Raw genomic sequence first — 25,370 nt, forward strand, 5'->3', positions numbered from 1 at the left:
AGTGAGATCTTGGTCTTTATACCAATTCTGTGAAGCAGAAACAGTCAAACAAGGGGCACTTCAGGTATTTGTTTACCCCACGTCCTCATTAGCAAACTACACAAAACAACAGGCTCCTGTACCATGTTGAGTGGTTTATTCAGATTCTAAATAAAAGATTTTTGAAAACTCATCTTAAGGAAAAAAAACAAAACAGCTGAGAAAACCAAAATAAAATAACACAGCAGCATTCACATCCCTAATTTAAAAAAATTTAGAATTGGGTCCCATTTTATTGTGAAACCTCCTCCCATGATGTGGGTTCTGACATTCCTCATAAACCCTGAGACCTGCCCACCTTGTTCTGGCAAATCCACAGCCCCTCAAGGGCTTCTCAAACCTGATCTCTTGCAAAGGTCCCAGCTGCTGCTGTTGCACTATCATCAGTAACTTGTAGCATAAAACCAAAACTAAAAACAGTTCAGAGAAGGGAACTTTTGACCAAGAGAAAAATGACCCACGGACCGGGTAAGACCCAGGAACTGTGTGGGCAGATACTGTCACCCAAGGACTGGTGCTGCTCAGTGCTTGGTAGCTGCAGCCCAGAGATCTGCTGAGGACCAAACAGACCCACTCGAGGCCCCCAGGCCAGCCCCCTCCTCCACAGTGCCCGCAGCACCGGGCACTCCCGAGGCCTGCAGGGAGCAGGGCACCCCCTGCAGAGCAGAGCATTCTCAACCCTGTTCCTTTCAGTTCACGGTTTTAAGCTTCTTGTTTGTTAGTTCCTGATGGTTCTTGGCTTGTTTCCGTTTCTGGCATGGCTCTTCTTTGTTCTCACCCCCAGCCAGTTTGTCCAAGACCAGAGCAGTTTCCTTCAGGAGCCTCATCTCCCGTTTTTCCTTCCGCTCCTCCATTTCTACTATGTCATCTGCAAACAGAGCCTTGAGAGGTGGGATCAGCTTCGGGATGGTCGGGAAGTCACCAAAACGTACCTGAAAGACATCAGATACAGGGAAGCCTTGCATGAGAACTGCTTTTGGTTTCCCTTCTTCCCCTCCTGCCTTTTGCCCAGGGAGGACGTAGGGCTCTGTGCAGCCCCAGCCTCCCTGACCATTTTCAGCTGTGCTGACACCCTTAGCAGGCAGCTCATCATTTTCAGCCCTGCAGCAGCCAGTCCACAGATCCCAGAGGCCAAGTTATTTACATTTTCTTGACAAGAAATGATGTGGACACTGCACAAGTGTTGATGGATGAGTGAGCTACCCCCACTGCTGCGGCTGCGTTCAATCCAACGACAGCAGCTTTTGGCTCTTGGATGTCTTTTGCAGCATCTCACCAACTGGGAAGGGGAGTGGGAACAGAAGCAAAATCAGGTTTTCAGCTGGGAGAAACATGCAGAAAACAGAGGTGACACAAAGCAAACTCCCAGAGTGTTAAGAGTAGACTCCTGTTCTCAAGAGCCACCAGCACCTGTCTTGCTCTGTGCCACCCATTTCCCCCCCACATTGGTGATATTTCCCAACACTGGCAGCAAACAACTCAGAAATTTAGAATTACATGGTTATTTTGTGTGAGATGTGCTCTGGATATATGTGCACAAGTTAAAACTGCAGTCAGAGAAACACACCATTAGGACCACAGCCTGCAATGAGCAAGGGCATCCTGCAATAACCAGGGTGTCTCATGTAAATCACCAACTTGGGAGAGGAGACTTGAGGTCTGTACAGATAATTGGACCTAACGAATGCAGGAGGTAATAAAGAAGCAGCAGAATCAAGACTGATGGCTAAATCAGTCTTGGGCAGTCAGAGCTATAGAAGTTGTGATACTGTGGTGAACTTAGCTTATCATAATGTGACATAATACTAAAAAAATCACACTCCCAGGTCAAAAAGACCCCTGCCCAGGTAAAGACCCTTCCCCTGATCACGTGTGATAGCAGAAAAAGTGATGGAATTCTATGTAAATCTCTAACCAATCACTGAAAGGAAGATGAGACTGGGAAACATACTAGGTCTAATACTTTCATGTACAAACATGTCAGGAAAAAAAACTGTTTGGTGTGCTGGATTTGTGGGAAGGCACCAAGCACCCAGCTTTGTGCAACCCTGCAATAAATAACCATGTCTCCTTCCTAAACGTCATCTCTTTGTCTGCATTTCAGGAGCAATCTTAAAACAGTGCCCTCAGCAGTGAAAGGAGCTCCTTCAAAGGAGATTACTCTTCAGGAGATAGTGCACTGATTAAAAGGGGAGAAATAGAACTCATGAGCAGCCATCCCAAAGCAACACTGAAACCAGAACTCCCAACTTACCCTCATGTGATCGAATGCAATTCCAACCTTCTCGCTGAAGTCTTCGCTGAAGAGCGGGATCTTGGCGTATCTCTGACTGAAGTGATTGAGCATGATGAACTCTGCATTCATCTTCATCCCAGTCTGGATGGCCTGGGAGGTTGTGCTGCAGAGGGAAGAGGAGCATGGCACTGTGTACCCTGGCCACACGTTGGCTGGCACTGTCCCTCCAGCAGGGAAGGCAGCTGGGCATCTAAGGTCACATCACGCCAACCAGCAACACCAGACACTTGCTGGGCACAAGGTGTCCCTGCTCCTTGCAGGAATGCCCAGGCACCTCTTCCTCTGACCTCTCTGACTTCCAAATGACTCAAGAGTGCAGGGAGGCAGCTGTGATTACTAGGAGCTCCACAAACTGGGGACAGGGCCTTATTCAAACACTTGTCCCAGGGGTGCCAGCAAGTCCAGCTCTCTTGCACTGTAACCCATACGTAACTCCACTGAGCTCCTCTCAGGTCTCCCCCCTTCTGCTGGGGCAGCACTCAGCACCTCTGGCTGCTGTGCTCAGGTTGAATTGTGCTGTCAGCTGGGAGGTATGATGAATTCTCTACCTCCTGAGCCGAGTCCTGAAATATAATCAAGCAGAGCACCTTTCCTCTGGGCTAGTCTGTTGGTAGTTACTGTTGTCCACTTCAAAAGCTTTCCCCGTATCTCTCTGGAAACGTTCAGAGGAGCTATGAGAGTTACAGAGCTGGCTCAAGCAACACACTCTTTTCAGTGCTGAAGAGCTCCATGCACACCAGAACCATCTACAGGACTTGGGTCCTTCACCACCAGCTCTGCCTCTTCACCTTCCTAACAGTGCCAGCAGAACACACCCCACCTGTGTGTCTTCTCTATTGCTTCTTTTTCCATGCCATCTTCCAGCGTTGCTTCATGGATCAGCAGGGTAGCATCTTTCCCTGTGTAAATAATCATGTGTCACCTGCAGGTGACATAACCCAACAGCCTCCATGAAGTCTCATTTCCCCCCCTTAGCCCCATCTTGTGTTGCAGGCAGAGCACCAAGGGTTGGGGAGTGCCCAACTCAGATACTAAAAGCTCAAGACCTTTCTCCAAGAGATTCTTCCAGCAGAGTGCTTTTGTCACCTACCCATTTGTACTAAGGCCATGCAGGGCATTGTGTCACCAGAGTAGACTACTTTCCAGCCCGATTTGTGGATCATTGAACATGCAAAAGCATTTTTACAGTGTTGGACTTCACAAGTCTGAAACTGAACAAGGATATAAGTGTTAGACCTCGGGTTCCCTTTTGCCCTTCACAGCAACTCACCCTTCCAGCTCATGATCTTACCTCAGCCAGGTCGTAGTTCTCCAACAGAGAACTGACAAAAAATTGGGCTTTAGGTTTGATGTTCTCACAGCCTTTCACAAGAGACTGGGAAGAAATCATTCTGTGAGGGAGAGGAGAAGAGGTAACTAAGGACAAAGTAAAACCTGATCTTATTTTTAAGTGGCCTATTTCTCCTTCTGCTCAGCACCCTAGAAACAAAACATTTATTGGGCACCATCAGTTTTGCCCCTTGCTCTCAGAATCCAGTGCCCCAGGAACTCATTCCACCACTTCCACCCCACTGTCAAATACTTTCTCTTCCAGGAATCTGTTTTCACTTGCCCAACTCTCCTTTCTTAAGGAAAGGAAAGCCTCCATGCAGCACAACTGAGTAACAAACCCTGTCCTCCCCTTTGCAAACTGCACATCCTGGTTTTACACACGGTTGAAGGAGTCAAGAGTCCCCCTCAATGAATGGGTGGGGGGAATTTGCTTTCAGTAAGGACCCAGCCAGGACATTTCTCCACGTACCACACACAACTCACTTAATGTCTCCAAGAATCTCTTCACAGTGACTGTGGTATTCGTGTAGCCAGGGCATGATTTGTTCAGGTGCCACCAGAAAGAGAGGGCTGAAAACCTGACCACGGGCTGCCTGGAAAAGCAAAAGTAGGGAGTGAAAAGCAAAATGAATCAGCACTAGGTACACACCAAACCAGAGAACCAATACCCAGGGCAATGACAGTGCTTTTCCACTACTCAGAAGTTGCCCTTCCCCAGTCCAAAGCAAGTGTAGGAACAATGAAACAACAGTGCTACTTACAAAAGCTCTCCTCCTCTCCATCAGGATGTTCAACAACCCCTGCAAAGGGAAGAAACCCAACAGCAAGCTGTAGTCACAAAAAGCTGGGGTAAAAGCAGCAACACCACAACCACAACCTAGCAAGCTGCAGGTTTTGAAACATCTGCCACCCAAGAGACAGTTACTTCTTTTCCAACAACTTGCAGCTGCTGTAACACTGTCACTGCTTATGCCCCAAGCTGGTGGCCCACAACACATGCCCCTCAGCCCTGCCCAGTGCTGCTGTGTCTGCTCCCAAAGCACAGGAACTCTCTATACAACATCCCAGTCCCAGTCTGGTTTCCAGACACAGGACAGCAGCCCAGCAAACAGCCTGTACTGCTCCAGCCCAACCTAGAACAGACCAACTGGTCCTTCTGTGACTACTGACTACAAAGCACACGAGGTTGGACACTACTAGAAAAATTACAATTCTGGATGATGCTGACAAATCTGCAGGGACTTAAAACAGGAATGGAGAGGGAATGAGAACCACAGACAGACTCAGCAGTGCCTGAGGAATGCAGAGGGGAACTGCAGCACCAACAAGTAGGGCAGCCAACAGTCATCTCCTGCAGCTGCATCTGAATCCCAGCCAGCAGAGCACATGTGCACAGAGCCCCTCCTCCTTCAGCACCCTCACCCTACCGAGTGATGGTCGGTGTGCATGTGAGACACAAACACAGCCACCAGGTTACACAGCACTTGGTCAACTTGCTCCCCATAGTGGCGACAGAGCTGCCCAAACGTTCCTTCTCCACAGTCCAGCAGCAGGGATCGGGTGGAGCTGGCAAGACAGGACACAGAAATATTGAGCAGCCACTGGATAAGCTCTGAGCAGGGTCCATTGAAGAGGGGGATCTTCTGAGTTGGAAGGCAGAGAGCTCAGTGCTCTACACCTCTTAATGCCACCCCAGTTCTACCAGGCCAGGCTGTTCTGTCTGCACAGCTCATTCTGGTCTTGTGTAGGTGCAGAACACACCCTTGGGGCAAGCAGCAAAATGAAGACATGAAATGTTATGTTTGTCTTGACAGGTGGTTCTCAGGTCTTCCCCACTCACAGAGATACAGGTGCTTGAAACTGAAGTCCCACAGACTCCTTCTGCCTGTGTCATCAACACACTGGTCAAAACAGCCCTTGGGAAACACCCCTTGGAGACACTGAGCCCCTCTGAGCAGGATGCAGGACATGGGGATTTACCTGGTATTGACCAGTGTGGAACTGACATTTCGGATCTTCATTGGAATTGCAGATCCTGTCCCCAAGAACACAATTTCAGGATAAGCATCTACATTTCCTGGAGAAAACAGACAACAAGGTGTTTTGAGTAAATGTTATCCATGTCCTGCACAGTATGTGGTACTACTTAGTTCAACAGCCCAGTAACTCCAGTCTGCATGCCCAGCATGTGCCTCCCTCAGCCTCTGCCTTTCCCACAGAGCAAGGTTTACATGGGAAGACAGAATGAGCCCCACCAACAAAACACACCACAATGCATAACTGCATATCCAAAGGTGGGCAAACAAGGACCCTGCTCAGAGCCCACGACAGAGCTGGCAGTTCAAGAGGGACCTGGCTGCTGTTCTACAGTGCCTTGACTCTCCCCAGGATCAGGGACAGTGAGTCAGTGGTGCTGTGCTGTACCATGGGAGGCATTTCCAGCAAGACAACTGAAAGGCAGAGGAAAGTGCTCCACAGGGAGCTGGTCTGAGAGCAAGATTTCTTCCAGACACAAATTCTAGCACTGTGGCTGCTCTGAAAGCATTCAACACAAGCAGAGCTCTGGTCAGCTCAGGGGAGTAACACATGGGCACTTAGTCTCCAGTTCCCCCAGCAGTGCTCAATCCCCAGACCAAGCAGCTTTAGAAAACCAGAAGCACAAGGCTGCATAACTCCAACTGAAACAAGCTAACTCAGTGTATGCTAAGCTTGTCCACACAGCTCTAGGAGGAGTGAAGAGCACCTCTCAGGCAGCAGGAAAAGTGCATGTTCACAACTTTGCCTGGGCTCTGAGGCAGTGGGTCACCAAGGCCTCCCACTTCCCATCACACTGACCCAAGACAAGCTGTAATCCTCACCTGGCACAGCAGGCAGGCTCTCCTTGCACTCCTTCACACGAGTCTGGAAGTCAGGGAGATCCAAGGCTTCACTCACAAATGCATCATGATCACAGACAGTCACAGCATCTCTGGAAGAACAGGATGGGGCAGGGCAGAAACACAGAGGACAGCAGTTTTCAGAGTAAAATGCCAAATTGCTGTGCCAAAACACCCCTACAACAAAGGGTCAAACGGTCCTTCCAAGTTCTGTTTTGAAGGGTGGGAGAAGACACATCCAGGAGTGTAATGTGTGCCCAAAGGGCCTGGCTGGGCTGAGCTACCCCACAGAAATAATCATTCCACCAAAGTGGAGAAGCTCCTGGAACAGCAGCCCCCCCACACCGACGAGACCCAGGGAGCTGCCAGACACTAGAGGGCACCAGGAGGCAGCGAGGAGAATCCTGGAAGAGGAGCAACCACCCAAAAGAGCTCCAGGCACCTCTCAAAAGCAGAAGGGACCCATATCCTGGTCCCGCATCAGAGCGTGGGCAGCACTACAGGCCTTCAGACACCTTAAGAAGAGAAACTTAACTCTTCTTGGCATCCAGGTCCTCCTCTTCTGCCCAACACAGCCAGAAATTTGAGTCATGGCAGCTGGTGTCCCCTTGCATCACATGGTCCCCTGCCCTTAAGATCCTCATGGAGCAGCTTCATCTACTTGCCCACATAGCAGGCATCAGTGGAGAAGCCTGCACCAGTTTAACAACCTGAGGCTTTCAGCTCCCATGCCATTAGAAGACCCAGGAAGCCTGGTAAGGCTTGCACTGGACACCCTGAAAAGTCTCTCCCTGGCACCATCTGCTCTGCCACAGCTGGGAGCACAGCATGTGAGGGCAGAGCAAAGGACACAGGAGCACACAATGCTCCAAGAGTGAGTGACACAAACAACACTCCCAGCTGCTTGGCCAGGTGACGTGTTCAGTGGCTCAGTACTCACCTGTGGCCTACACCTTGTCTGAGACCTTCAGGGACAGGGTCACACCCCTGAAGACACAGGTGAGAGGTTGGCAGCTACCCCAGCAGAGCCAACACTAGGAATCTGCAAAGGATGCTGACACACTGTCCTGCTGACACACTGTCCTCCCTCAGCACAGACTCAGACTGAAAAGCTGTTTCAAGGCAACACCCAAACCTGGGAAGCCAACGGTTCCCACTGACCTTTGCCACTCCTGTTGGGGTCTGAAGTGGTATTTCAAGAGGCACTCTCCTCGCACAATGGGCACACTACACACAGCCTCCTCTTCCTACAGAGAGGAAAGTGACATTAAACACATTCTTTGCTCAGGGCATGAGGTACACTGGCAAGAGGGCCTTGCCTACCTTGCTCCGGTAGGTGGTGAGCAGAGGGAAGATCTCAGGGTGGATGAGGTTCAGCTGGGTTTGAATCTTGTAGCTGCGTGGGTTGTGCACTGCAGAGGAGTTCTCATTGAGCACCAAGTGCTGAGTTCCAGGTCCAAATCTGTGAGAGGACAATGAAACATGCAACAGCTTCAGCCCCATGGTAGAGCTGGGCATACATGCACCCCGAGCCATCAGCTCACATCTCGTGAGGCAGAAGAGCCCTGCTGCCAAGCCATCAATTATTTCTACCCTGGGAGAAACATTTTCACCAAAAGAACATGCTGCTGCCCAACAGTGACATGAAATGAAGGCATCAGAGACATGAAATGAAGCCATCAGAGACATGAAATGAAGCCATCAGAAGATGACATACCTTTCCAGCCACTGCTGATACCTGCTGTCTCGCAGCACTGACTCTGGAGTCATGTGAATAACCAAGGCCACCTGGTGCTCAGGGAGCCCCTCCTGGTACCTGGGGCACATCCAAACACAGAACATGCTGAGCTTCAGTGCTCCATCACCTCAGCAACCCCTCCCCACTCCTGTCCTGCTGCTACCAGAGATGCCTCTCTGAAGCAGGCAGAGCACAGCTGGGCCCAGCCCAGGTCTCTGGGCTCCACACTGCAGCAGGCACAAGGCTTCAGGAGGCTCAAACCTGCCATTTGCTGACACCTTTGCTCTCCCCCCCCAGGGCAGTTCCTCTCCTCCAAGGGCAGCAACATCTGCAAAGCCTGTCAGAGGCCTAAATGCCTCTGCATGAGACCCAGAGACATGACATGCAGTCCAGTCTTCCAGCACACAGGGAAGCAATAGCCCCCCTGCTGCTCCCCAGCAAGACACCAGTGTCTCCTTCCCTGGAGGGAAGACAGGCCTGTCACAGCTCCCATCTCCACGGGTCCCACAGCCCCTGCCTTTCTGAGAAGGCACAAAATGCCCCACCAGTCCTTTCTTGCATCTCTAGCTCCCTTTCAGTGCCAAACCACTCAGGCATTGGTCACAGGAGCAGACACATCTTGAAGAGGGTAGGAAGTTGTCTTTGGCAGAGCTCAGCACTGCTGTCCCCTCCCAAACACCCCAGCTCACCAGCCCCACTACCTTTGGAAGGTCTCATTTTCACAGATGGCATCCACAAAGCCCTCATGAGGACACTCCAGCACGATGAACACTGGGCCAGGATCCGTAGGGGTGCACAATTCCTCAGGGAAGAGCTGCAGGCAGGTACAAGAAGATCACACCTCAGCCCTCTGCCATGGTTATGCTCCACCCTTCAGGTCTATCCTCTGGCCCCAGCAAGCAACCCCAGGTGGGTCTCTCAGTGCCAACCCAGCCCGGGCAGCACCTCTTCCCTGTCCTCTCTCATCACACAAGTTCACTTTTTGCTGCCCAACAACAAAACCCAATCCTGGTCTCAGAGCAAACCACAAGCTGCTGTAAGGAAGAGAATTTTAGCAGCTTCTAGGCCCCCAGAGCAGATTCAGATGGAAGTAAAGCTTAAGAAAAAAAGCTCTGTGAAATTCTTTGTGTCATGAGATATGTCCATCCTATCTCCCCAGGTTAGGATCTGCACTTGGAGATCATCTGGGACACAGCAAGATCTGCCTCTGACTTCAGCCTAGAGCTTGGGAGATAAAGACTCTGCACAGAGGAACTACTAAACTTCTCTTGGTCTAAGAGCTGCAGAGTAAGGAGGGAGTGACAGCTACAGGCACATTCCAACTCCATGCAAAACATGCAGGGATTAACTCCTACACCTGAATCAGCTTTGGGAAGAGGAGATGAAGGAACTCTTGACAAACTACAGCCACACTCAGGAGTTAACTCATTTCAGAGGATGCCTCCCTGATCATACCCCTGCACCAGCCCCAGACATGCTCCCCACAGGACCCACATTCAGTCACAACTTGGAACAGAGACCAACCACTAACCAAAAGTAGCCACTCAAAACCAGCAAAACTCATGCTAGGCTCTTAGCAGGGATGAAAAGGAACAGGCAGACAACCATCACCCACCCCAGCCTCAAAAATGGGTGTTAAAAAAACCCAAACATGTCCCAGTGCCTATTGGTGGGCAAAACATTCTGCACAAGAAGACTGTGACCCTGGGAGCCCCATGAAGGAGGGAGGATGGCAAAGCCTCAGCAGAAAGCACAGGTAGACCTTACCTCTCTGCCTTCAAAAGTGATGCTCTCCCCGTTTTTGAGAGCTGTGATGATGGGAAGAATGGCTGGAGTTCCCCTGCAAACAAGGCCATAGGAACATTTAGCTTGTCAACATCAACATGCCTGGCATGACCCTGTCCCCAGGCTGGGACCTGGCACTCACACTGGCAGCCCCATCTCCTGTGCTTTTGCTGCCAGGAATTTCCCCTTCTTTGGGTGAATCTGAAAAGAGTGAAATGAAACAGAATTATCAGCCAAATAAAGAGGGCCAGGAAACAAGTTCTACATACTTCCAGTTTCAGTGCTCCCCCACAAGCCAAGAGATGCTTTTCTACCTTTTCAGTTCCAGAGCCACTAGCCTAATTTAACCTAAAAAAACTTTTACTAGGCTTCCTGGTTTCCAAGATCATGCTTCTTGCTCCTTTCTGTAGTCAAGCAAGCAGGACAAACTTCCCTGCTGTAAGCATGGAATGGAACTTATCTATTCTTAACTGGCTGCTCTACAAAGAAAACTTCTAGTAAAACATCTCTATTTTCCCACATTCCTACTCATGCTGCAGTAACTGACCTTTGAAAAGGAGAATCACAAAATAGCTTCAAGTCCTGCTTGCAAATGCAATCTCCAGTTAGATCTAAGTAGCCAGATGAAATGTCCCTTTGAGATTAGGAAGCATTTCTTTGCAGGGGTAGTGATCACACCACTGGAACAGGCTTCCTGCCCCAAGCCTGTCACTGGTGTTTGGACAGTGTCCTTAACAACAGGCTGTAACTTCAGCCAGCCCTGAAGGTCTGGCTGTTGGACCAGATGATCACTGCAGGTCCCTTCCAGTTGAAATATTCTCTATTCCCTATTCTATTTTACATTGATTTAGGGATCTTGGTGTCCAAGCTTACTTTACAAAGGAAAGCCATCACCAGATCAGGATGCCTGCTTGCACACTTCTCTTCACCACCTGGAAAAGAAAGCAAAACTACTTAGAACCATCACTTTCTTAAAGCCAAAAGGCATCAGTGTTTTGCTAAAGCAGGAACATGAACAACATCATCCAAACCATCTGGAGCCCAGGAGCACAACATGACAAGCACCTGAGGCCAGAGAGCCCAGTTGCAGCTCTAAGAAACCAAAATAAAACCTGAGACTGAAAAATAATAAACCCCAACATTCAACTGTAATGAAATCACAAAGGCTGAAACACCTGCTCCAGCCAAGGGCAAACCACTACAGGGACTCCTCACACCCCAGGCAGGAATCATGTCCAATTTCTAGGCCTTATTAGTCATGCATCAACTTCCAAAGTATCAGATCTCATTCTGCTCTGTGGAATCCTTCAGCTGAGCTTCTCTGCAAACCTCACTTCCAGAGAGCAAATGGCTCAGAGAACAAACACATATCCTTAATTTCATTAAATTAATGTCATTAAACAGTTTATTTCATGGTTCTTTTTCACCTCTTTTCTTTGGGCTTCCTTTTTCCTTCCCTTCCTCCAAGCTTTGCTGTGCAGTTCTTGGAGATCCAGGCCCTTGATCCCTTTTAGGGCTATTTCCACCTTGGGTTGATGCTCCAGGACTCTGAGGCCATGCACCTTCTGCAGCCAGTGTTTTTTCTGTCCCAAACCCAATAACACCAGAGAAAGATCACTTGAGCAAAAGGGATAAGAAAACCAGGAGCAGCAGCATTCCCTCTTCCATGATACTCATGTTTAAACTGCACCAGAATACAGAGCTCTTTCCCCCAGTCTGACCTGTGCTTGCACTCTCTAGTCACCCATCTCATATCCCACCCACCACCCAAGGCTTTCAGGTTCTCTCAGAACTGCTGAACCCTGTCAGGTCTGTGCCTGTACTCAGGGATCACCCTTCCCAGCAGTAACTCCCTCAGTTGGCCACAGAAGCCAAATCCTCTGATGTTTCACTCCCTGCACTAAGGAACAAACCAAGGCCCTGATTCAGCAGGTCTTGCCTCTTTGAAATACATCCTTCTCCTGAGAAAAATATGCAAATGAGAACCTCTCCTTCCCCAGGCTTGCAGAGAGCAGCCACTCCTGTAACCACCCTCAGCCTGGGTACTGAGCAAGTGCTGCTCACCTGTCAGAGGGATCTGGTAGACTGTCATGGTCTCATCCTTATACTCAGGCTCTGTGTGCAATTGCACAGCTGAAAACAGACCAGAAACCAGCATCAACAATTTCATAAGAAGAGATGAACACCTGACAGGAAGGTCAGGAAAACACCTTTTTTCTTCCTTAAAACCTGCTGAACATCCCCTTCCCCCTTCCCTGCCCAATTGCAAAGACCTATCAACAACTGATGCTCTGGAAAGCCCATCACCCACAAAAAGGTGCCCATGACACCACAGCAAGTTCACTGGCAGTCTCTGGAAGGAAACTGCCTTTACAGTTGTTTTAACAGCCACACAGTCACACAGACTGACAGCTGCACAGCTGGAAACACTCCTCCTGTGATGGATTTCAACAGTGTGTCAGAACAAATGCTTAAGGCTTTTTTTTTAAGTGGATCCAAAGCAGAGGCATTTTTTTTTCTGAAGCTGGCACTGGTCAGTGCAGCCTTGGCTACAGAAGTCAGAAGTTCATGTGAGCTAAACATCACTGACCAACATACCTAAATCCATCCTTTTTAGGGGCCCAGGAAAGAGTCGAATTGCTTTCAAGTAGTTTTGCTGGAAAAGAGACAGCACATCAGGAGCCCAAGCAGGGCAATGACACTTTCAGCAGTCACAGCTGCTTGCAGTGAAGACAAATGCTCAAAAACTGGGCAGCACAGAGACAGCCAGAAAGCACAGGGCAGTTGTCCCACCTCCAGTGGGCATTATTCATTTAGAAAGAGAGAGAAAAATAAAGAACCATTCTTCCCCATCCCTTCCATCAACCTCATGAGTCAGCACATCTTGCAAGGAACTAAAACAATGCTGAGGATTGGAAATTTTCAGCCTAGTCATGGCAACAAGCTGGCAAGGATCCTGTTAAGCAGGAGATCAGAGACCAAGTTTCTATTAGAAGAAAATGGGAAGGGAAAGGAAAACAAAATACACCCTTTGCCAAAACATGATTTGCCAGAATATCAGCTGACAAGACAAGTTTTAAGGAGCAGAAGTATAATGCTGTCTTGTAAGTAACTAAAGAGACTTGCTCTTTAAAGCCAGCTCTTCTGGCAGAACCTTCAGGCTGGCACTAACTCAGACCAGCATTTACACCTGAGTGATGATTCACCCCTTGGACACCAGCTCCCTCAATCCCAAGGCAAGTTTCAACATCCCTTCTGCAAGCCTCCCCCACTTACCAGCTTTGGTGGCCCTAGGAAAACACACCTCTGAAGCCCCATAGCCTTTAAGGTGAGAATCATACCTAAGAGAAAGCACAGAAACAGCTTGATCACCCCACTGGAGGATCACACAGGATCTTAGCACCCAGGAGTGCTGCACCTCCCCAGGAAGGGCAGAATGGAACAGATCCAAATTCAGTTTTGCCTCATCTCTGTGGCAGTTTCCACGCTCAAGAAAATACCCACCACTCAGAACAAATCACCAGAACAGACTGTTCATCCCCTCTTTTCCTTAAGACTTCAGGAATTCCAATAGACAAGATGCTGAGCAACCTGTTCTCATCTCACCCTGCTTTGAGGACGGGGCTGGGCCAGAACCTTCTGTAGGTCCCTTTGAAGTCAGATCAGCCCGACTCCCAAACTGCCCTGCTGGCAGTGCCTTAACACTCCAGACTCGGGGGAAATGAAGCCCTGTGGGCGGGGGGGGCAGCACCTCCTCCTTCCACCGCGTGGCCCCGCGGCAGGAGCCGCCGCAGCCGCTCCCAGGGCGCTTCTCCTCCCCCCTGCCCCACGGGAACGCCCCGGTGCCCCGGCCGCCAGACACCGGCTGCCTGAGGCCGGACGCGGCGAGAGGAGCCGGGGCGTCCCGCCAGCCCCCCAATCCCTCCCTACTCACCCCCCAGCTCCCCCACCACTCACCCCCCTCCCCAACCCCCCTCCCACTCACCCGCCAGCCCCCTCAACACTCACCTGGCATCCCCCCACTCACCCGGCATCCCCCCCACTCACCCACTCACCCACCCCCCACTCACCCCCCAGCCCCCCCCCCCACTCACCCAGCAGCCCCCTCAACACTCACCTGGCATCGCCCCCCCACTCACCCACCAGCCCCCCCAACACTCACCTGGCATCCCCCCACTCACCTGGCAGTCCCCCCACTCACCCACCAGCCCCCCCAACACTCACCCAGCAGTCCCCCCACTCACCCACCAGCCCCCCCAACACTCACCTGGCATCCCCCCCACTCACCCACCAGCCCCCCCAACACTCACCTGGCATCCCCCCCCCTCACCCGCCCCCCACTCACCCGGCAGCCCCCTCAACACTCACCTGACATCCCCCCCACTCACCCACCCCCCACTCACGTGGCAGCCCCCCCCCCCCTCACCCCCCAGCCCCCCCCTCCCTCACCCGCCCCCCACTCACCCGGCAGCCCCCCGACGTTGGCCCAGGCCACCCGGCTGAGGAAGATGCTGTCCAGGTGGGAGATCTTCAGCCTGAGGGGCAGGGCGGGGGGTGAGCAGGGACGGCGGCAGCGCCCGGGGGAGGCACCGGCACCGCCCCCCGCCCCCCCCCCCCGCGACCCCCACTTACTTGTGCTCCTGCATGGCCCGCTGCGTGCCCTCGCCGCAGTTGAAGAGGTACCTGAGGGGGAGCGGGGGTCAGGGCGGGCCCGGCCGGGGCTCCCCCCCCCCCCCCGCAGGGCCGCACTTGGGCCGGCCCCGCCACTCACCGGTTGAACTCCGAGAAGACGTAGACGGCGGCGCCCGCCTCGCGGCTCCCGGCCGCCACCACCTGCACGTAGACGGTGTTGGGCCCGGCCAGGCCGCCGCCCGAGCTCCGCCGCCGCTCGCGGGCCCAGACCCGCCGCGGAACGTCCTTGGGCCGCCGCCCCGAGGAGGCCTCGGCCATGGCGGCCCCCGCGCGCCGCCACAGCCCGCGCGCCGCCCGCCGCCACATCCGCGCCGCGCCCCGCCCCTCGCCCCGCCCCCCCCGCCCCGCCGCCCGGCCAATCGGCGCGCTGCGGCGGCCGCGCCCGCCCGCGCCACGTGACGCAGGGGAACCAATGAGAAAGGAGAAAGCCCCGCCGGACGGCCCGCCCCCTGGGGAAGCGGCTCCTGAGCCCGGCTCGGCCGCCGCCCGCTGTCACGTGACGGGGGCTACCCAATCAGAGCTGCTCGGCCGCAGGCGGAGGGGCGGGGCCCGGGGGCGGGGCTCGGGTGCCTGGCAACGCCCGTGCCTAGCAACGTGCCTAGCAACGTGCCTAGCAACCGCAGTGCCTGGCAACCCCAGTGCCTGGCAACCGCAGTGCCTAGCAACCCCAGTGCCTAGCAACGTGCCTAGCAACGTGCCTAGCAACCGCAGTGCCTGGCAACGTGCCTAGCAACCCCAGTGCCTAGCAACGTGCCTAGCAACGTGCCTAGCAACCGCAGTGCCTGGCAATCCCAGTGCCTAGCAACCCCAGTGCCTAGCAACGTGCCTAGCAACCGCAGTGCCTGGCAACCGCAGTGCCTAGCAACCCCAGTGCCTAGCAACGTGCCTAGCAACGTGCCTAGCAACCCCAGTGCCTGGCAACGTGCCTAGCAACCGCAGTGCCTGGCAACCGCAGTGCCTAGCAACCCCAGTGCCTGGCAACGTGCCTAGCAACGTGCCTAGCAACCCCAGTGCCTAGCAACGTGCCTAGCAACGTGCCTAGCAACCCCAGTGCCTGGCAACCCTAGTGCCTGGCAACCCCAGTGCCTAGCAACCCTAGTGCCTAGCAACCCCAGTGCCTAGCAACGTGCCTAGCAACCGCAGTGCCTAGCAACCGCAGTGCCTGGCAACCCCAGTGCCTGGCAACGCCCGTGCCTAGCAACACCCATGGGTACCAACGCCCGTGCCCAGCAACAACCCCCTGCCCGGCCTGGCCTGGCCCTCCCTGCTGCCCCTGCCCCGCAGCCCGGGCGGGCTGGCACGGGAGCTGTGTGCCCGCGGCTCCGGTGCCCGGCAGAGGCCGTGGGGGAGGCAGCGCGGGCCCGACCCTGCGTGAGGAGGTGCTGGCCGGGGCAGAGGCCTCGTCCTGCCAGGATGGCGAGGAGCAGGGCAGGGCTGCGCAGGCCCAGGGCCGGGCTGCGTGAAGCCCTAAGGACCCTGGTTTGACCTGAGAGCTGACCCGGCTCTGAGGAGGATCCTGGACCTCCCAAGATCCCTGCGAGCCCAGCCTGCCCTGGGATTCCCTGCTGCTCACGAGCTCCCCTTCCATATGAGCCTTGTTCAGGGCTTGTTTACAAATACTAGACAGTCCAGGCCACAGCTCTGTTTATTTTTGAGCTCTCTAAATCCACTCTGAGTCCTCTCAGGCTTTTTGTTTGCTTCACAAAGAACCACTATATTTCACTGTAGCCAGAGGACCCCAATATAAACAACCATAATCATCAATATCCCTTTTCTTCCTTACTTCCAAAGGCAAACCTTATCTTTCTCAGTGCTTTGCTGTCCAAACACTGTCTCCCTTTATTCTTAGTGCCAATGCTCTTCCCTTTCTTTTTCCAGTGATCCAAGCAAGCACTTGGAGTGGGGACCTGTCCAAACCTCCAGATCTTGCCATGGCTGTTTACAGCTGTTCTGACAGTCTTTCTTCAAACTTACTTCTCACTCACCCACCTCTCCTTCTTCTGACTCCCCTCTCTTCACACTATAACTCAAGTCACTGTGGTATTTTTCCTTGAGTTTCCAGGGAATCAAGGGTTTCTCCACTCCATGGCAAACTCTTGGGTCATCCATCTTCTGTGTGTAACAATCCTGCAGCCTCAAGTTTACTCACCTCACTCGGCTCTGTTTCTTGTGGCCCCACTGGAAAGGAAATACCCATTTAGATCTTAAATTGCTCCCCAATAAAACTTTTAAGTTTCCTAAAGATGCCCCATCTGTGCATTCCTGCCTCATTGCTGCCTTGTTTTCCCTCCATGTCAATGATTTTCTGCTCAGGTTAATAATTGCAAGGTATGAAATACCTTTTTTGGTACTTAATACTTTTTTTTTTTTTTGCACCTTTGGGAGCACAAAAGCTTTCTTAGGGCTCTGACCAGCTGGCATGGGAGTTCCAGCCAATGTTTCTTTAGTTGATGAAATAATTAAGATATGAAATAATTAAGAATGGTGTGTGGTATTTTTCATCAAAAGAATTCTGGCTTGGTTTTCCGTGCACAGTGATTAGAGCTGTGGCTTCACTGAAAGTCTGAACAGTGACAAAACTGCCTGTAGTATCTCAACAGTCTTGTGAAGATTCCACAGGAACTCTGAATCTGCTCGGAGGTTCAGACAAACAAAAGCACAGGCCTGTTCTTTGCTGCTTCAGCTGCAATGTCATCTGGGCAGATCCTGTATTGGGGAGGAATTTCAAGGACAGATTCATGGTTCAGGAGGAAATGCCTTTTATTTCACAGTTTTGGTCCTTGTTTTGCATTAGGGTGGTCCTGGCCCAACAGTTGTGCTGGCAGAGAAGTCGGGACATCCCAGAATTTAGTCCCTGTGGTACTTCAAAAGTGAATGACTCACATTTCGCCAACTGAATTCTTCTTGTGACTCAGATTTCCTTGGAAAACTATCTTAGGATCATAGAATCCCAGACTGGTTTGGGTTGGAAGGGACCTTCAAGATCATCTAGATCCAACCCCCTGCATGGGCAGGGACACCTCCCACCAGCCCAGGTTGCTCCAAGCCCCATCCAACCTGCCCTTCAACACTGCCAGGGATGGGGCAGCCACAGCTTCCCTGGGCAACCTGGGCCAGGCTCTCACCACCCTCACAGGCAAGCAGTTCTTCCTAATATTTCCTCTCAATCTCCCCTCTTTTAGCTTAAAACCATTCCCCCTTGTCCCACCCCTCCCTGCCCTTGTCCCAAGGCCCTCCCCATTTTCCTGGAGCCCCTTCAGGCACTGGAAGCTGCTCTAAGGTCTCCCTGGAGCCTTCTCTTCTCCAGGCTGAACACCCCAACTCTCCCAGACTGTCTCCAGAGCAGAGCTGCTCCAGCCCAAGGATCATCTTTGTAGCCTTCTCTGGACTCTCTCCAGGAGCTCCATGTTCTTCTGATGTTGGTGGCTCCAGAACTGGACACAGTATCTTGTCTTATAGATAGTGTGTGTGAAGCAGAGCACTGTTCTGGGAGCAAGTGGGTCTCCTGGAACAAGTCCCCTGGCCTTTTGGTAACACATTTGAAATTGCAATCTAATTTCTCCCAAATGCATCATCTTCCAGGCTGATGAAGATCACATGCAGCATCAGCCCCAGCATGGGGAGGGATGATAAAACCAGCACTACCTGAGGGCTGCAAGGAAATGCACCCCTCTGGCCCATCAGTACTTAAATAACACAGAGTAAAGCAGAGTTGGGGTAACTAATTCAGCCAAAGTGATAACATCAGCCATGCCACAAGAGAGATTTAAAAGTAATATCCCAGCAGATACCAGGAGCAGACAAGGGAGGATGTTCCTCTCTGAGACTTTCCCAAGATGCTGCTGCTGCTGCTTCGCTTTGTTTGCTCACAGAGCCTGAGCATGGTGGGGATTATCCATTAGCCCCCAGAGGCTGAAGTTTTATGAGAAGAGCAGGTTTATGTGTAGATTAAAGACAGCACAGGACAATATGAAGGGTTCAGGTGGGTCAGTGGCCCTCTCGGGCTTCTTGTGAAATGTGTTGCTTGTGAAGATAATCAGTCTGGCCAAGATAAGAAGCAAAACTAGTGGAAAATAGAAGACCTTGAGGGCAAAGCAATAACCACTCTGCACTGGTCTCAGGGAAGGGGGTTCTCCCAGAGACAGCAGGGGGTAGGAACTCTGAGGAACAGGTCTGTCCTGTGCCGTGAACCTGTGACACTGCAGGAGCCTGCTCATGGCTGCCCAGAGAGGGAGATGTCACCCTGTGACAGGAGGCACTGGGAGATGAGGACTAGGAGATGAGGACTGCTCTTGGGAGCAGCTGGAAGAGCTTGTAGCCAGGACATATGTCCTCTCTACCAAACTGAGATGGAGTTGCAGAGCATATTCAGGTCCCAGTCTTTGCCCTTATGGTGCTTCAAGGCCTGGCCCACCACAGGACATGATTCTGCAGCTCAGGAGTGAAAATGATGATCAGGAGCATCACATCTTTAACCCCACAGCCACGTGCACCAGCCCATGCATGACCATGGCTGAACCTGCTGCGTGGTGGGGCAGAGGGTGCACAAAAAGCAGTGTAAGCAGTGAGCTCAGGAGGCACCTGGACACAGGTGCAGGGTGCACACAGGCCTTGGCCAGGCTGCCCAGTGCTCCAAGCCTGCCATGCTGCTTGCTTTCCATGGGGAAGCACACCCTGGTCATCCCTGACACCACACAACCTGGGGAAGGCTGGAGCCTCCCCACAGAAAGGCTCTTCCCTGCCTACCTCCTAAGAAAAGGCCAGTGCACCATGAAGAGACCTTCCATGGGACAGTAACAAAAGAGGGATGACACTAGAGCCACAGTAGCACAAACATCACCCTGGGAGCAAGCTGTCTGCCCACACCATCTTCTAGAGCTCCCAGAAGGAGCTGGTACTACTCACTTATCCCTAAACCCTCTCCTCTAACATCCCTTGACACGGAATTACATGCGGGCAAAGGTTTCTGAGTGAACCTTGTTCTTCCATAAGACTTCTCAGACTCCCTTCCAAGCAGTGAGAGTGAAGATCCACCAGGTGCCTTGTGCTGAGCCTGCAGAAGGGGCAGCTCAGGGCAGCGGGGCTGCCGAGTCCCACAGAGGGTCCCCTCCTGCTCAGCACTGCAGCGTGCAGGATCAACAGCTCAGAGGGCTTCAGTCCTGCTGAGTCTGGCTCTGCAGAACCCTGGTGGTGGGTTTCACCAGCAACCCTCTCGTTTCTGGGCGATACAGCAGCTGCATTTTTCAAGGACATCAAGTAATCGAGAACAGGCGCCCGAGGAATCCAGGAGGAGAAATCAATTTGCCAGTGCTGCTTTGCCATAAATATGGTGTTTGGCTGAAGGTAATCGGTGGGATTATCCCCGGGGCTGAACTTGCAGGTGGTTTATCCCTCAGATTAGTGGCATTTTGCTTCGTTTCTTGCCGACAAATAATAACAATACTTGACAGAGGAGCAGGGAAATTCTCACCAAGGGGCACAGGGGGGGGGCTTGGCCAATAAAAACCTCCTAAGAGGCAGAAAGCAAAGAGGGGGGAAATGCAGGCAGCTAACGGGGAAAGAGAACCAGATTCCCTGGGTCACAGAAATACTTGAATCCGTGATTTCAGAGGATGAAGAGCCCTGCAGCAGCCGCGGCCCGGCCCTAGATGGCACCGCGCTCCCGAGGCACCGGGGGGGTTCCGGGGACCGAGGACGGGGCAGTCCCGGACAGACTCCTTTGCAGCCCCCCGAGACCCACCGTGCCCCCCATCCCCTGCTGCCCCGCTCCCCACATGCAGCCCCCCCGCCCCCGTCTTGCTCCTCTGCCACCTCCCAGAGAATCCCGGACTGGTTTGGGTGGGAAGGGACCTTAAAGCTCATCCCGTTCCAACCCCCCTGCATGGGCAGGGACACCTCCCACCAGCCCAGGTTGCTCCAAGCCCCATCCAACCTGCCCTTCAGCACTGCCAGGGATGGGGCCATCCATGCTGCCCCGCTGCCCCTTGTCCTGCCCCACTGCTCTGCCCAGGGCTGAGCTGCCACCCTCCAGCTGCCTCGTCATCTTCATCTCCTCTGCTTCTGCCCTCGGGGCCACCTCTGGCACTCCTAGCCCAGAGCCTCACGCAGATCCAGGCTCCCAGAGACACCCCTCCCTGGGGGAGCAGAGCCAGGTCCAGCAGATGCACAGGCTGGACCTCAGCCCCATGGCATGTCCTGTCCTCTTCCCCAGAGCAGGACACCTCCAATGCAGCCACTACACTGCAGTCCAGAGGTCGAGGAGATCAGACACAGGATGGCACAACATTCAGGACCAGCTCCACTTCCCACTCTCCTTCCCCCCTGGGCTGGCTCCACTCCAGCCACAGCTTGGACAGCCCAGGACCCTGAGGCATTGCTGGGTTTTCCCAGGACCTTCCACGGGGCCTGAAGCTGGTGCTTAGCATGGGCAATCCCTGAACAGTTCAAGTGGGCCATGGAGCACCCATGGAAAGCATCCTGCTTTTCCTACCCGGGCACTGACCCCAACAGGAGGAGCAGTGGTCCTCCCTCCACTTCAGGTCTGCCTCACTCCAGCCCTCACTCCCCATCCTGCCCTCTCCCATGGTTTGTGTGCTGCAGGAGCAGGTCCCTGCAGAAGCAAGTGCCCAGGACCTCTTTGCTCCTTATAGGGAGGACCCACCCATGATCCCTATCACCTCATCCAAAGATCAGGCTCCTGTATTTACTCTGGAGTTTCACTAGCAGCTGAAATGTGCCTGGAGGGTGGTGCAGAGAGTGGGACAGCCTGGAGTGGTACACCCTGACCTCTCTTTCCTCCAGCCTCGGGGCACTGCCAGCCCTCTTTTGCTCCTAGGTGGGTTTGGTGGTCCTGGACCTGTGTGCAGAGGGGGATACCGGGATCCCACCTCTTCTCAGAGCAACCCCCACATACAGCCCTGCTTGGAGCACTCCTATGTACAAAGCCACCTCCCCTCACTCCCTGTTGTCCCATGAAATGCACTGGGGAGAAGACACACTTCAGCAGGCAGCTGAAGGTTCACCCCTTGACACAGAGCTCGTTTAACTCCATCCCCCTGCTTGTTTATTTATGGGCCTTGATGGCCAGCATGTCTTCACCCTGATGGACGGTGTTTGCACATGTCCCTCCTATCCAGAACATGGGGCTTTGCAGCCACTTCTCTCTTTACTGTAATTTTTAGCTCAGACACAACCAGAACTCCCACCCTGTCTGGGCGTCTAAGTGCAGAAAACAAGACTAATCTATTTTGGGATGTTTTTCCCTTTTCCTCATACTTGGGTGCTTTCCCATGTGGCTAAGTCGTTGGAGCTTTGGGGAGGGTGAACCTGTTTCACACACCCCCTGAGAGCTGCCTCTGGCCCTCTCTATGCATGTTAACCCTCCTCTGACCACGGGCATCTCCCACGTGAGGCAGTTCCGAGCTCCTCTTGGGTTTCTGAGCTAGAAAATGTACCCAGTGTCAGAAGATGAGCTGGGATTGCGGGAGATGGGAACAAAGCCTCCCAGGCTTCATTTGCACCGCGCTTCTTGTCAAGGTGTCTGGTCACACCTCCCCAGGGTGCCCAGAAAACCACGTGCTGTGGCCCTGTTTGCCTGGCACACGTGAAAAAGAGCCTGGAAAATGCCCCTTTGCCTCCAGTGCTCCCATTTTAGCCCTTATGGCGTGGCAGGCGCTGAGGAACGGCCGGCAGGGAGCCGAAGCGACCCGCAAACCTTCCCCCCTCCTGCCTCTGTCACAGCCAAGGGTCTCTCCATTGAAGTTTACTTAAAGCTCTAATAAAATTTCCAAACTGGAAAAAAAATCTCTACGCAGCGGGTTCGCTTTGTTTAAAGGAAAAGGACCATAAAGATAAAGCCCTGCCTGCCCACTGCTCCCCTCCCCGGGCCAGGGCCCTTTCCACCCAGCCCGGCTGCTGGAGGAGGAAGAGCTTGTTTTCCTAACGAGAAGTTTTGAAGATTAAAAGGGGGGGAAAAAAAAAAAAAAAAAAATAAAAATCAGCCATTTGGAATCCTCTCCTGACGCTGCAAATACCCTCGTTAATAGATATGTCTCGTTTTGTTACCTCATTTTAATTAATCATTAAACAAAGACAGCTGCCAAATTTTGGCTCTGGCTCCTGGCCTACAACTGACTTGGAGCTCTTGAAAAATAGACTATTTATGGTGCCTGGGTTTAAAGCTTAAATTTCTTGTGTAAACTTTACCCTTCCTAAGACTAGTGTGGGGGGTGCATTGCTGGCTGCACCCATGGTGCCCCACACCCTGGCCCCAAGCCCTGCCCAGGGGGTCCCTCACCCCAGCTCTGTCCTGGCCAGCTGGCCATGCCTGGGCAGGTGCTGTTGGCAATGGGACATGCCCCGTTCCCAAGGCCAAGTCAGTGTTGGCTTTTGGGCCAAGTGTCCTGATGTAGGAGAGCATCCCTGTGGCCCTGATTCTGGATGGGGGTCTGAGGTTCCCCTGGGAAGTTGTGCCCACTGGGAAAGGGCAGGGCCTGGGGTGAAGAACTTACCAAGTGTGTCAGGGCATGACTGCTGCATCCAGCCTTCCCACTGTCCCCCAAGACTGGGGTTCCCCTCTCTGCTCCATACAGAGCCCCATACCAGGGCCCTTGGGTTTTGCATGGTGGTGGTGGATGCTGCTCAGGCAGCTGAGACCCAGTGCTCTAGGGACTTCCATTGGTTGGTGGCTTGGGGCTCCACGGGCAGTGAAATGTCATTTTTATTCCTTTGTACATTTTGATTATTTCAGTTTGAGGTCTCAGTTTGAGTACCTTGGGGACAGGCTGGATCCTGCCCCCCACATCCCCTCGGATTGGGGGCAGGAAGGGGCTTTCTGGGGGGCTGGGCTGGGTGCAGCTCAGCAGAGGGAGGGCACAGCAGTGAGGAGGAGCAGCCCCTGCACAGACTTTTGACTTCCCAACTTGTCCAGCCCCCTGATGCTGGTTGATACTCTGGGGAGTACAAACTGAAGCAGGGACTGTGCTCTTTGGGTGGTGTGTGTCCTGGTGTGCTGCTCACAGAGTGTTCTGCAGCAGAGCTCCTGCTGCCCTGTGCTCCTGGACTCACACGTGTGCTTAGACATTCACACACACACAGAACTTGGTGCAAATCCATCACTGACACCATCACCTCAAGACCCCCCACCCCTCCTCACACACATGCACAGCTGAAATAACTGCCTGGGAACCCGGGGCTGCCCGTGCCACACCCCAAGCATCCCGGGGGTTATCTGACCACCTCCCAGCACCTCTGGCATCCCGTTCGTGGGGCACCCCCCTGCAGCCTGCCACCCCTCCATCCCTCCACTGCTGCAAACTCCCCAGCTGCCAGCCTGGACTGCAGGTGGGAATGAAACGATGTGCCGAGATGATCCATCAAGAATGAATGCCTGCAACCCGCCCGTGTGTGGGGCACAGGTGGGCTCTGGGTGAGGGACATTTACCTCTTCCAGCACCTAAAGATCAACTGATGGGTAAAGGCTGCAGGCAGAGCCAGGCTGGCAGCGTGCAGCCTGGCACTTCCCACCCAGCCACCCCGGCGTGGAGCGTGGCTGGGGCTGAGCCCCACAGCCCCGGGGGTCCCCCCGGGCTGCCCGGGATCCAGCCCTGAGATCTGCACCGGCCTCGCCTGCCCTGCCCGTCCTGCCCCGCAGGGAACGGGGCCAGGCTGCAGGACCGGCTCCTCCAGCTGCTGCCGGGAACCCACAGCTCATATTTCACCCCGCTCGCAGCTCTCCCACCCGGGTGACACCGAACGCGTGTCACAGGCGCGGGAGCAGGCTGGCGGGCCCCCGCCCGCCCACGCAGCCCCAGCCCCTGATCCTCCAGCCTCTGTCCTCCATCTCCCCGCCTCGGTGGCTAAAATAAACTGTCTGATACACAGCTCACATGGTGCTGGGAAGCTGGAGCTGGATGGAAACCCAGCGAGGCACGTGCAGTGTCAGACACCCCACGTCGCGTCCCCGGACCTGCCTGGATCTGAGGTGCTGCCAGATCCAACCCCAGCTCCCCTCTGGAAAACCCCCAAGGACATGCCTGCTCTCCCCATCCTGAGCAAGGCCTGGGCAGCCAGGAGCAGGCACAGGGGCAGGGCTGTGGCACTGCCACGCTGCCGTGACCCATGGGGGGCTGCGGTGCCCGCAGGCTTGGGGCAGGGTGGCTGTGTGGCACAGGGAATGATGCTGTGCACCCCTGCCAGCTGCTTGGATGCTCCTGTGAGGTTGCTGGTGGAGGCAAACCCCACTGTCTGCCAGCAGCACAGCCTCCCTGCCTCTGTGACACCTGTGGATTGCTCCACACCATCTACCTGCTCATCCCCCCGGGCTGCATGCTCCGGGTCCCAACACTGAGCTGCTCTGGGGTGCTGCCAGCTCATGGGTCCTGTGGGATCAATTCACCCTGTGTGGAGCTGGCAGGGAAGAAATTAATCCTCTGGCCCACCCGCCAGGCAGCTGAAGCTGCCACACAGCCACACGTCCCTCCAAAGGCCACCACCATCCCACTCCAGGGCTCCCTTTCCTCCCCTCTCTCTGGCCCAGCTGCCAGCACTAGGCCACTGCTCTGGTGTCACTGCAGAGCAGCCCTGCCCCACCTGAGCTCTTGTGGCAAAACTG

At 53.7% G+C, this 25,370-nt stretch overlaps 1 protein-coding gene across 1 annotated transcript; it reads right to left on the reverse strand.

The window, feature by feature from the left end:
* Positions 1-114: 114 nt before the first annotated feature.
* Positions 115-15,063, reverse strand: ELAC2 (elaC ribonuclease Z 2). Its single transcript, XM_051634679.1, has 24 exons — positions 14,838-15,063; positions 14,699-14,749; positions 14,531-14,601; positions 13,343-13,407; positions 12,665-12,722; positions 12,131-12,199; positions 11,494-11,649; positions 10,940-10,998; positions 10,209-10,267; positions 10,049-10,121; positions 8,983-9,095; positions 8,261-8,359; positions 7,867-8,005; positions 7,705-7,790; positions 6,526-6,635; positions 5,648-5,744; positions 5,095-5,233; positions 4,429-4,467; positions 4,151-4,260; positions 3,627-3,726; positions 3,426-3,546; positions 3,156-3,234; positions 2,294-2,438; positions 115-971 (listed from the first exon to the last, which is right to left on the reverse strand). Exons 1-24 carry the CDS (start codon positions 15,014-15,016, stop codon positions 729-731), a joined length of 2,460 nt encoding a protein of 819 aa, XP_051490639.1. The 5' UTR covers positions 15,017-15,063; the 3' UTR covers positions 115-728.
* Between the last annotated feature and the right edge of the window lie 10,307 nt (positions 15,064-25,370).

This window comes from Apus apus, chromosome 17 (assembly GCF_020740795.1).
Source record: "Apus apus isolate bApuApu2 chromosome 17, bApuApu2.pri.cur, whole genome shotgun sequence".
In the NCBI taxonomy this organism is placed as follows: domain Eukaryota; kingdom Metazoa; phylum Chordata; class Aves; order Apodiformes; family Apodidae; genus Apus; species Apus apus.

Excerpts from the sequence above, each read along its gene's own strand:
- ELAC2 (XM_051634679.1), bottom strand. The coding sequence starts at position 15,016 with ATGGCCGAGGCCTCCTCGGGGCGGCGGCCCAAGGACGTTCCGCGGCGG. Across the intron at positions 11,650-12,130 it reads CTACCAGATCCCTCTGACAG|AAAAAACACTGGCTGCAGAA; the intron begins GTGAGCAGCACT and ends GGTTTGGGACAG. Across the intron at positions 10,999-11,493 it reads AGGAAGCCCAAAGAAAAGAG|GTGGTGAAGAGAAGTGTGCA; the intron begins GTGAAAAAGAAC and ends TTTCTTTTCCAG.